Consider the following 12,642-nt stretch of genomic DNA (forward strand, 5'->3'; position numbering starts at 1 on the left):
AAAACAAGCAAAAATTGTAAAGAAAATAATCTACCACTGAAAACATGCAGAGATATTTTTAAGAGCACAGTGGATATCAAGGCAGTAACCCGTGAGAGAAAAGGATGGCAAAGGCTTGTGTGTCCCCTGAGTAAGGTGGAACCATGCACAATATGCCGTAGCCTTGCTTTGCTTCAAAGTTCATTACTACAACCTGAAAAATAGGAAAGAAAATTACAAGTTTATGCTTGCATACCCTGCTCTGGCAAAGCTATTTCTGAAGATGGAATTCTTTGGAGTATTTTAGTTTGTTTGATTAAGATAACTTCAGAATTTGCTGGGCCCAGTTAAAGAAAGGAACAATTTAAATATGCAGTTAACCCTCATGTTCAGGGGCAACTAATCTACGTTCTGTGTGTTAATATGATATAAATTACTGCATTTCCTAAAATGCATTGATTTCTACTCATAGAAAAAAATGTCAGTAAGAGGAGTCCATAATTACAGGTGGTTCAGCTTTCGCCATGAGTTTTTGCTGGTATGTTAAGTCCAGAAGCCACAACACATTTAAAGTATTTTTTCATAATGCTGTACTTCTTGTACATTGTGTGTGTGTATCTGCATATGAGACTGGAGAAATGCTTACACAAGCAGAGTTTGTGCTTCAAACAACTTTTTTTATTGCTAGCTCTTTGTATTTGCTAAGCAAAACAAATTAACTGTTCCTCAAAATACCATTTCCTCAAATAAAACTGCCATTATTTGCAGTTGTGCAACACAATTCAGGACACCACACTTGCAGTGTGATTCATCCAGGAAAGGCTCCCTTTCTGCACCAGATCTTTGCAGGTGCATTAACCTTTCCATTTCAGTCTGTCTCTAATCAGTTTTAATGTCTAGAAATTTCCATCTAGTGTTCATGGTTTTTTTCCACCATGGTAACCAGAAATCTAAGTACACACCTGGTCTTATATAGATCAGGAAGACTTTAAATCAAAATCCTGACAGCTCTTTGGTATATAATAAGTGTTACGCCTGCCTTATCTTTTGTTATATTAAAACAGGGGGATGTGAAATGAAAATAAAATATAAATTTGCCCTTCTAGTGTCTTCCCCAAGTCTGCTATACCAGTGATATCCCTGCTGGCTTTGAACTGAGCTTCTGAGACCAGTGTCTTTGATATGATCTTTGCCCTCTCAGTCATGCTGCTTCCTAGAGGAGTTTGTGTCACTGATCTGCTGACAGCCAGATTGCTATTTTTTCTTCAACATTGTACTAAGGGTAGAAGTGACATTATGCTGTTTGCAGTGGGTTTTCTCCCCCCCCCCCCCTTTAAAATTAATTATTAAATGTGATGCCAGGGACAAATTATTCTTGGGGACTGAAGAACTGTGATCTTTCTAATAGACTTGGATTAATTCCAGCTGATTTTAAGCACCTTCCTCCATTAGCTAGAAGAGCCTCCTGAGCTAAGTGTCTTTCTAGCATCTAAAGTTAGTGCTGGTAAACTGAACCACTGAATCCTGCATTAGGCCTGTTTTTATGGCTCAACTACAATCTCGGTGCATTATCTTTTCCTGAGATAATTGACTATTTTCCCCTTTGTTTCAGTAGAGCTATTCTGACAAACAAAGCCAGAACATCTCTCGCCTGCACGCTTCTTTGTTTCACGTGTATGAATTTCTGATGGGAAGCCTGTCAGAGGGACAATTCAAAGAAACAGCCTGATGAACATGGGGGTTGTTGACTTTGGACGCGAGCCCCCGTCACCTCCAGGGTAAGCTCCAGCCCCACACAGCAATGGTGCCTGCGGTGCTCGCTCGTTTCTTCTCTTTGCCATAATTTAGTGCAAACATTTAAGAACTGGCTGAGAACTAATCGAGAACTTCTTGAGCGATGTGTTTCCTCAGACCTGAAGAATCTCTACTTTCTGAAACAAACATGCTGCACTTGACGTCCAGAGAGGTGTGTTTCGCTGGATGTATCTAGGCCGCGCCTCCTCAGAACGAGACACACTGGTGAGGAAGCGCCGTCTTTTCCCTTTGAAACGCGTATTTGAATCCCACTATTAGTACACACGGACGAGGTCCGCGCCGTGGGCCCGGGACGGCCGCACTCGCCTCAGCGGGGCGCGGCGCAGGCACGGCGGAGGCGGAGCGCCCTCTCCCGACACGGCCGCCGCTCCCTCGGCGGTGCCGAGCCGGCGGGAATTTACGTAGGCGCCTGCCATCTGTGGTAACTTTTACCTTTCAGATTTTGTCTTTTATTATTCTAGCAGTATTTTTTTAATACAGGCAGCGGGAACCCTGCAGACGGGCCCGCAAACAGGGCAGAGGCCCGGCCGCAGCCGGTGCCGCCGCTGTCCCTCAGAGCGAACCCCACGGTCCTCCTGCTCCCCAGGGGGCGCTGCGGCCGCCTGGTCCCACCCCGCTCCTGGCCCCGCCCTCTCCGCGTGGCGCATGCGCGTTGCTCCGTATCGCCGCGACAGGGCGGACCGGGGGCGTTCCGGCTCTGGTTCCTGTTCCGGGCGAGGCGGCGGCGCGATGGACCGGGAGCTGCTGCGTCAGGCGCTGAGCTACCACGGCCCCGCGTTGCTCTCGCTGCTCCGCGCCGAGCAGCACGACAACCCCGACTTCCGTGGGCTGCTGCCGCCGCCGGGGGCTTCCCTCGAGCCGCCCCGCGGGGCCCCGCACCCGCCGGCCGCCTGGTGAGGGGCGTCGAGGCGGTGCGGTCGAGGGGAGCGAGCGAGCCGTGAGGGGGCCGCGGGGTGTTTCTCACCGGGTTCTCCTTCCCCTAGGAAAGAGACGGCGAGCATTGACACCGAGATAAAGCGCTTCATTGCCAAAAAAGCTGATCTCCTCTTTGCTCACTCGTGGAAGCCCAATGGGCCTCTCGCCGACGTGATTGAGGAAAACGAAGGTAAATCTGCGGACGGGTGCGCCGCGGCTTCTCTGGAAAGCTGTCACTCGGTAAGGCCCGCTGGGTAGTGTAAGGATACTGCCCTTAAATTAGCAGTATTTTTAAACACAAAGTGAAAAGCTTTACTGTTGCTTTTTATAGGCTGTGCATAAACTTCCTGTTTATGCACAAATAAATCAGATTTTAACATGTTTTGCTATTGTGAAGCATTTTGTGTTTTCAGGCTGTAGCTTAGTCTTTTCGTAACTGTGAATTTCTCATGTGTTGCAGAGTGTTATGCTGTTATGCCTCCGCTGGAACGGTTCATGGAGGTTCCCAGGGAAGAGAGGAGAGAATTATTTTTTCGAGACATCGAACGTGGTGATATCGTGATTGGGAGGATTACTTCTATTCGTGAATTTGGCTTTTTCATGGTGTTGATTTGTCTGGGAAGTGGTGTCATACGGGAGATTTCAGATTTAGAAATCACTGTAAGATATAGCTTTGATCAATATTTTATTCTTGATAAATAGTAATTTTTGAATGTATTAGTTGCTTCTTGTATCTCTTAGCGGAGTGCTATGTGTAAAGGTGAAACTGAACTTTGGGATGGTGCATGGCAGATGAATATGTGGACAGCTTATGATGCTTTGCTGAGTCAGCAAACACTTATTTTTATGACCCATACTCAATATTTATTACTTCTGAGTTGAAAAGTTCATTATGTATGGATGCATAAACTTTTATTTGAACCAAGGCATGCTTTTAACAATCACTGCTCTGATGTGCATTAAGATTAAACTAGTCTTCTGGCTTAATCTTGGGGAGGAGAAAAAAAAAACCTTTTGGCTTTGTTTATGATATTCCTCCTTTTTTCTATTGCAGGCACTTTGTCCTTTGAGAGATGTGCCTTCTCAAAGCAACCATGGAGATCCTTTATCTTATTATCAAACTGGAGACCTTATTCGAGGTAAGTAGCTGCAAAAGTTGTCAGGCATCCATTTGTTTCAGTTTTGAGACGTTTCTGTAATTTTATCGTAACTTTTATTGTTTCTATAGCTGCAATCAAGGATGTTGATCGTTACCATGAGAAGCTCACAGTGTCGCTTTACAGCTCAGCTCTGCCACCTAATCTTTCCAGTACAAAACTAGGTGTAATTACTTCTGATGACTTCCCATTACATTACAGGTAAGAATATGTTATTCAGCAGTACTTGCCAGCTGTATTCAGTGTGTCTGAAGAGCATCTTTGACAGACTGTTCTTTAAACTTGCCGCTGGTGTTTCTGATTGAATTGGATGATTACCTATTTTTTGTTGTTCATCTCTTTAACGTACTTGTTTCTGGATATGTCAGGTGTGGTTGGTCTTTTAGTATCTTTCCTAAAATGTAAAGAAAGCAAAAGCAGAGTGAGGTATGTCACTGTGGGACTGTGTTAACAACAACAAAAAAAACCAAACCAACCCCCACCCCCCAAAAAAAAACAACCAAACAAACAGCAACAAAAAAAAAGAAACAAAAACCCTGGGAGACTGGAATATGAAACTCTTAAAATTATTCTTAGAAGACAGAAGGACACAGCTATCTCTGCAATTTTTATATATTTTGTGTGTCCTGGAGATACCTAGATGGGTGCCAAAATAGGTTTCAAAAGCTTGCTTAGGCTAAAGGATATAAGGGTTGCTAAATAGTAGGAAAATATATGCCCGTAAAAGAAAGCAGCTTGTGAGCAGTAATAAATATCAGTATAGGCATTTTTGTTCTAAACAGAAGCATCATAAAATTGAGTATAAGGTCTGTGATGTCATGTTTGTGTACATTGGTGCTTTTTTTTAAGGCGAAGCATGGAAGTTGCTAATACAGCAGAGACATTTGAAGAGGTTTTGCATCGTTCCCCAGGATTCGCTAATCCATCATTAGTTGAATATTTAGCAGAAAAACTAGGACTAAGTGAATCAAATCCACCGTCTTTGATGAGAAGTCTTCAAATGTAAGTGATTTTTGCATTGTTGCTATCCTATAGCTTTGTGGAGATTATTCTAATCCAGTGAAATAGACTTGTGAGTGGAAGTCCTAGACCACTTATACTTAAACCATTTTCATTTTGATTTACATGACTGCAGCTTCTGTGTCCTTAAATACTTAAAAGCAAACTCCTCTAGAGTAAGAAATTTACATTTGAAATTCTGTTGCTCTGAATAAGCAAGATGCTTTATCACACAAAATGTTTAATATCAAATACTTTAGGAATTTATTGCATAGATCTTGTCCACATCTTTGGATTGAAATGCAGGATGTTTACGTTTTAATGTTTTCTGTCAGATGTTTATTTACAACGTTCACTTTAGTAATAGATTTGACCTCGTTAGTGAACTAGGCTCAAACATATGCAATGATTGATGTTGTGAGCCCTCCATATATTAGGCTCCAAAGCAGGTGTGAATATGGTATATTTTTATTAAATGTACTGCAGCTGTACTAGTTTGATCCAGCACTTGTGGAACGGGTTGGGAAAAACTGGTTTCAGAAATATGAAAGGACATTCCTGACTGAGGGAGAGCAGTAAGGCATTGTATAAATAATATTTCGTCTTATTTCAACTGCATTACATATTGTAAGTTTAATTTTGTAGACTCAAAAGGCCAACTTGATGGTTTGTTTGTTTTTTTCCTTAAAGTAAAAACTTCAATGAAGAAGATTTTGCCCCTGCATTGAGGAAAAAGCAGTCTGCATCTTGGGCCTTGAAATGGTATGCAATACTTTTTCTTGTCAGAGCTTATTGTTAGGTTAGATTAGGTTACAGGTTATATTTCTTGAAAGAAAATACACATTGAACCAGTTTTTCCACTGCGTGTGTAGTGATGTAACCAGGAAGATCTTCTTGAAAGTAACCCAACTGCTAAGTTGGGTACATGATAGATAAAGTCTCAAGATTCAGTTCCAAAATACATGTCAGGTTTAAGAGAGAACTTCTTAGAATATTTATAATATGCTGCCCCATTGATGAGATGAGAGCAAGATTTGTGACAATACCAAGTACACAATTTTCCATTTTATAATTGGGTGTTGAATGACCTAATACTGCTTGTCATGCCATTTAAGCCTCAGACTGTAGATTTAACAAGTGCACTTGCTGTCTTTGAAAAGTTAAATGTATTTGCCTGGCTGCATTTGGAACAGCAACTCTGGATAGGTGCTATTGCTTTTATGCTTTGCAGTGTATTTGGGCATGTTACAGTGTGGAGGAGGCAGAAGTAAGAAAGACTTTTCTCCTAAAAATGTAAATTTTTTGTGGAAAAACTTCTCTTGAATGTACCAGCTCAAAAAAAAAAAAAAAATATCTGAGTGAAGCCTCAGAATTTCTGGTTGCTATGCTAACAAAGCAGTGTTTTGCTTAAAACAATAGTGTTTTGCAACTTTGATTAATGGCAGGAAAAGTTGCTTATAATGTTAAATATAAATTTTAATTTTTTAAAAAAGTCTATAATGAAAAGTTCTGAAATTCAACTCGTATCAGTTCTCTTCCAATAAGTTAATCTCTCGGTAAATGTAGAAGAAAGGTTCAGGTAATATGAAATGTAAAACCTCAGAATATTCCAGTTTGAGATGAACTGGTTTCGGTGTGTACCATCTACCCATCTCGCCTCATGTCATTGGTCTAATGGTGATTTTTAGCTTTGGATATAATTAAGCCTGCCTGTTCCAGTTTAATGGTGGTAGGTCACACATAGAGTTTTGTGCAGAAAAGTGCTTAAATATTCATTCTGTAAATGAAAAACTGTGTTATTTTTATTACTTATCACTCATTTGGAACCAGAATTTGTGAGTAATTAACAGTACAAAATCTGCATAGGCTAACTGTACATAATATTTTCTAAATATTTTTCTCCAGTGTGAAGGCTGGGGTTGATTATTTTAAGGTTGGGCGCCATGTGGAAGCCATGAATGAGTACAACAAGGCTTTGGAAATTGATCCACAAAATGTTGAAGCTTTGGTAGCACGTGGAGCTCTGTAAGTCTGCTTGTTTTGTTGGGTTTTCTACTTTGTGAAAGAGAAACACCACTAAAATCCATCCAACTTCTCTGTTGTTCTAGGTATGCAACAAAAGGCAGTCTGAACAAAGCCATAGGTGATTTTGAAATTGCTTTAGAAAACTGTCCTACCCATAGAAATGCAAGAAAATACCTTTGTCAGACACTTGTGGAAAGAGGCGGGCAGTAAGTGTTGGGGTTGTGGTTTTGTTTGGTTGATAACAATTTTTCTCATAATATTTTTTTTAATACCATTCTAGTTAGGACACAGAATGGCATCTTTCCTTCCTGGCTATGTGTTAAAAAAAAAAAAAAAAATTATTTGTTGGAAATATACCTGCTTGTGCAGTTGGTTTACACTTCCTCCTCTGTCCCAGTTAAAGTCTTGGCAAAACATTTGAGGTTTAATCCTTAATATCCTTTCACTGGTAGGTTATGAGGCTTGCATAAAGTCTTATGAAATGTTTGAATATATTCCAGTAGGTTTGTTGTGGTTTTTTTTTTCTGTTTGTTTTTTTGTTTTTTTTTTTTTTTTTAAAGAAAGTATTTGTAACAAAATGATGTTCTGTTACTCTACTGAAATATTGGTTAACTACTGTAACATAAAATTTTACTTTTGAATATTCAGGGAATAGATTTATTTTAAGCCCTGTGTTAAGAAGAGAGAGACAGTATTTTTGAAACTGAAATTGAAATTTTGAAGAATAATATTACTGATGATGATTAGGAGAAAATGTGTCAGAAATACAGTTTTATTTCTTTACTGAAGTGGGCTAAGATGGTAGATATGGTCTTGGACGGAGGCAGTGGCAGTGTCATAGTGCAAATAAGAAAGATAGTCCTAAAAATAACAAAAAAGAGTCAAAATCTGTGGCTCAACTGTATATAAATTATCACTTGAATTTTAGGTTGGAAGAGGAAGACAAACTACTAAATGCTGAGAGTTATTATAAAAAAGCCTTAAGTTTGGATGAGACTTTTCAGGAAGCAGAAGAGGCCTTAACGAAACTCCGTAAGCATATGCAGGTGATTCTTTACTTTCTCTTCATATAGTGCTCCAATGACAATAAATGAACACCAAAAATCATATTAAATCTTTTGAACAGGGAGAGTTTAAGTTGATGGTTTGTCTTATTCTCTGCTTCCCTTTTCCACAGTAAATCTTTTATAGTGAGCATTATGGCTGTACCTACCAGAAGAAAGGTACCTCTTGATGACTCCACTGTTCTGAACAGGATAGTAAAGAAATGCCAAACAGTGGAGACGGGGGAAGAGCAAAGCCTATTAACCCTGTCAGCTAAAGCAAGGATACAAATATTCCATTACACAAGCATGATTAATAATGTTAAATTAAAACAATCTGTGAATACAAACATGAAAAATGTAAAACACTTAGGCAAGCCAAATAAACATTGCACAGCAGCATGTACCAGCCAGATCCTTGTCATTTAGAGTAATTATGAAAAGATAGAGTAACACCAGCCAAAGCTAACTCACAGGAAGATCCCATGAGAGGGGAAATTAAGAGGTGATTTAAAGTAAAACAGCAGGAGGTGGAGGGTGGGTGGGCAGGCAGTTTTGAGTATCTTAGCTTTCTTCTCTGCTGTGTGGTTTTTTTTCTCTCTCCTCTTGCACGCAGCATGTTTCCTGAGCCCTGGTGGATCTCTGTGCTAATCTGAGTTGTCATCTTTTTTTTCTTTTATTTACCTCCTTCACTTGTGTTGTCTTCCACAGAGGATCAAAGAGTAAAATAGAGCACTGAGGAACAGGCTTGTTCTGTTCTGTGCTTCTGGAGGAAGGAAGTACAATGTAAGGAAGTACATAGACTGGGGTAGATGGCCTGAATCAACACTTCTTCACTTGGTGGAGCCATAATGCTGACAGGCTGTGTCGAAAGAAGGGGGAGAGGAGATATGACAATCTTATTAATAAAACTGAACTACATGATAGATAAAACATTGTATGGTATTTGAGCACTATCCACATTTGGCTGCTTTAGAAAGAGGTGTCAGTCTCAGTTAAACTGATGAAGGATACTCAGCAAATAGGAGATAAATTTTACTCTCCTTGAGCATTTTCCTGGTGTAATGGGTCATTGATGCAGCAGATAAAAACCACGATGCTAGCTATTGCTTGTTGGTTTGCATAGCCTTAACTGCAATTAAGGGTTTCCTTTATTGTCTCTTTTAAGACAGTTGCTAAGTTTTGAAAACAATAATCAGACTTTCTGCTCACTCTGAGTATAATTAGAGCTACTCTTTAGGGCTGTAGATGGCAGAAGACTGATCTCTAATAGACTTAAGTAGTTTAAGGATTATTCATCTGATGAGATGCTGTTCTGCATTTACATGTATTTTAATACGTAAGTCTGATACTATCACTGTTGTGCTAGAATGGCTGAAACACCACTGAAGTATGTTTTCCTGTAATACTGATTATGTGTTTTTCTCCAATGCATTTTCTTCTGAATTGGACCGTTGTTGCTGTATCTGACATCTGGTGCTGCTCATCGCCAACAAACCGTTGGAACATGATTTCTTACGTAAACTATGCATCAAACTGGTCTGTGAAATTGTTACAAAACGGTTTGTATTTGAACATGGCCAACTTGAATACAATGGGTTCTGCCATGTTTTACTTGTAAACTACAATAATGATACTCTCCCTGAAACCTTCCTCTTTTTGGGTTGGGTTGTCGTCCCCCCCCCCCCCCCCCCCCTTCTTCATGTTGCTAACACTGTGCTTTTCTTGCATGTTCTATCTATACCTTTTGGGCTCCATGCTTCATGGTGTGCTGGATCACGGGTACCACTGCAATGGCTGGTCAAATATTTTTTTTTTTTTTTAATGGAATAAAAACTGCAATATGGTCCTTAATGTAAACCTGATTATCACAATGGCCAATGCCAAACTCCTGAACAATATTAATTCTTGATCTGGGAATCCTGGTAAAACATCCCTGGTGTAATTATACATTCGAATGGGGTTGGGGGCATGGGGAAAAATACCCGTGTTTACACTTACTTTTAATGTAATTTTTTTATGATGCTTGGGTTCAAAAAAGAAATCTTTGGAAATGAGGGAGAAACAAGCTGCCAAAGAAGAGAGACAGAAAGAAAAGAAAGTAGAAACAAGTGCAGAAAAATTGCGTAAGCTCTTAAAAGAAGAAAAAAGGTAACTTTGTTATATTCAGTATACTGATTATGTGGCAATAAGTGCAGATAAGACTATGAACAATGCATTTCCAAACAGATTGTCCAACAGTAAGCTAGGTAGAACTTCCACCTAGGTAAGCTGCTTTTCTTCTGGAATTTTTTGTGGGCAGTGTCCTTTAGTGCAAATAACCTTTAATGGAGATGCATGTGGAAGAGAAGTTGTTTAAAAAATACTTTGCAATGTGAAGTATTTGCAAAGTGTAATGCCATATTAAACTGGGAAAGATGCCTTTTATAACATACTGTTTGGTGGATTTAATCTTAAATGTCATTTCTTTATCAAAAAATTGAAATTGTCTTGCCAGCTCAGGCTCAGTTTCCATTCATGCCTTGCAGTCCAGTCTCAGCCAAACTCTGGGGAGTAGACATTTGCTTTCTATACACAATTTTTGCCTGATACTGAAGATTCTCTCACAGGTTAATTACATTTTTTAGGTTGAAGAAGAAAAGGAAAGTATCGACTTCGTCCTCCTCCTCTTCCTCCTCCTCATCAAGTGATTCTTCATCAGATGTATCAATTTCTTCTTCCTCCTCTTCCTCTGATCACAAGAAACGTAGGAAAAAGCGTCGAAATAGATCAGAGTCTGCCCGCAGCTCCAAAAAATGCTCATCTAGAGCTTCTTCCCATTATAAAGATCAGATTAGGAAAGAGGAGTGGTATTCGCCTCCGGCTGATACCTCTGCTTCCTTTCTTAACCAAAATTTTGAAGTGGAAAATCTGCTGGAAAGGCAGGACAGCTTAGTGTGTCCAAAACCAGAAGTAAGAGAGAAAGACAGACACTGTTCTTTTTCGAGGACTTCAGGTGATGATGAAGACACTTTTGGAGGTAGGTCTGAAGATTCAAGAGATTCTTACAGTAGCTCCAGAACTCTGCCAAGTAGTAGCAAAACTGAAAAATATGGTAAAACGGATAGATTTTTCTCTAGTCGGAGGGGTTCTTTGGGTTCGTATCATAAGTCAAACGATAAACCCAGGATGCATTATTTTAGGAAATTAGAAAGGAATGTAGAGGGGAGAAAAGAGCAGTTTAAAAAACATGGCTCAGGTCAAGACAGGTATTACATGTCTCCAGCAGGGTCTGACTACTCTGGCAAGTCACTGGGAAAGTACAGATCGTATTCTAGCACCTGCTTACGTGAAGGTGATAAAAGTTACGATAGTGATAGGCATGTGTTAGGTCAGCATAAAAATGAAAGTGAGTATAAGGGTAGGAAAAGCAGTTATGAGGAGACTAATAAAACAAAGGAACCAGATGAGGAAACATCTTTAAATGGTACAGCACAAACAGAAAGTGGCATTAAAAGAAACCTGCCCCAGAACTTAGTTAACATATTCAATCAAATAGCTGAGTTTGAGAAGGAAAAAGGAAGTAAGCAGAAGAAACAGTAAACTACCTAAGAAAATGCTATTCTGATGAGTGTAGTTAAATGAACTTTTATCTGAGTATCTCTTGAGGAAATGCATATGAAGAGCGATAGAAGGGCGGAATTTGTTCTGTCTTGCAGAATGTCAAAGAATTCTTAAAGTACAGATTGTATGCTGGAAAGAGATGCAAGGATTATCCTACATAAAATATCAGTTATTATTTAAAAATCTAAGTTTCCTGTGCTCTTAACTTAGGATCTTCCTGTACAGTATTCTCTGTCTGATGGGTTGAAATCCTGATACCCCTGGACTGTAGTTAGTTGTGGAGCTCATATCAAACATGCACTTTAACAACAGATGTTTTTTGTTTGGTTTTTTTTTTTTCCCCCCTATCCCCTGGGGTACTATTGACTGTTATTTTTGTATCAAACTTAATTTTCAGCTATAAAAAGGGAATCACTGAATGAAAGTCATGTGCCATCAATGTATATAGCTCACTTGATCATTAAATTTTCTTAATTTTTCTTAATTTTGTGTCTTGATTTTTGTTAATGGTGCTGGGATGTTTCATACCGGTGCACTGGTTATATGTGCTGCTTAAGTGAATGGAACCCTCCAGTGTCTGTGAAGGCAAGCGTATTGCATTCTTTAAATGCATCAAACATGTTCTCTAAGTAATGTGAAAAAAACCCCAACAGAAGTAGAAGAGAGAGTTTTAAAACTGTGTTTATTATCTATGTAAGTTCAAGCGTGGGCCTTTGGTTTTTGTTTGGGGTTTTTTGTTGTTAGGTATTTGCTTTACAAGTAGCTTGAAGGCAGTGGTTGCATTGCAGTGGGAAAAGTTATGCTCTATTTACAGTGAGTTCTCCAAAGATGGTTGGCAGGACATGCAATACCAACTGTACTTCAGCTGCAAGTGTTCCAAGTAATTCTGTAGATATAGGTCAGTTGCAAAAAAGGTACAGTGTAATTTTGAATAGAAAAAGTACAGTTTTACTGACTTTAATCATATACTGTCATCTTTCAGTTAAGATATTATCCAAGATGGCTATTTGATTAATAGTCAAGGTTGATCTTGAAATGAAACATACATTTTCTTTCCTGGGTTGCTGCAGTGTAATCTAAAATTATTTTGACAGCAGTGAAGATAC

At 39.4% G+C, this 12,642-nt stretch overlaps 1 protein-coding gene across 6 annotated transcripts in view; it reads left to right on the plus strand.

The window, feature by feature from the left end:
* Positions 1-2,470: 2,470 nt before the first annotated feature.
* Positions 2,471-12,642, plus strand: part of TTC14 (tetratricopeptide repeat domain 14) — a 118,169-nt gene continuing 107,997 nt past the window's right edge. Inside the window, exons 1-12 of one of the 6 annotated variants that reach the window (XR_012776428.1) lie at positions 2,471-2,687; positions 2,778-2,899; positions 3,170-3,369; positions 3,764-3,848; positions 3,938-4,067; positions 4,716-4,868; positions 5,556-5,627; positions 6,771-6,890; positions 6,974-7,096; positions 7,819-7,936; positions 8,068-9,495; positions 9,975-10,092. Coding sequence is in view for 4 of the 6 variants with exons in the window: in XM_075506942.1 (XP_075363057.1) it covers positions 2,524-2,687; positions 2,778-2,899; positions 3,170-3,369; positions 3,764-3,848; positions 3,938-4,067; positions 4,716-4,868; positions 5,556-5,627; positions 6,771-6,890; positions 6,974-7,096; positions 7,819-7,936; positions 9,975-10,084; positions 10,561-11,515 (2,352 nt within the window). In the remaining 2 variants the exon portion in view is untranslated. The other 5 variants (XM_075506945.1, XM_075506942.1, XR_012776427.1 and 2 more) reach the window with 5 other exon arrangements.

The sequence above is a fragment of the Mycteria americana genome, chromosome 7, assembly GCF_035582795.1.
Source record: "Mycteria americana isolate JAX WOST 10 ecotype Jacksonville Zoo and Gardens chromosome 7, USCA_MyAme_1.0, whole genome shotgun sequence".
In the NCBI taxonomy this organism is placed as follows: domain Eukaryota; kingdom Metazoa; phylum Chordata; class Aves; order Ciconiiformes; family Ciconiidae; genus Mycteria; species Mycteria americana.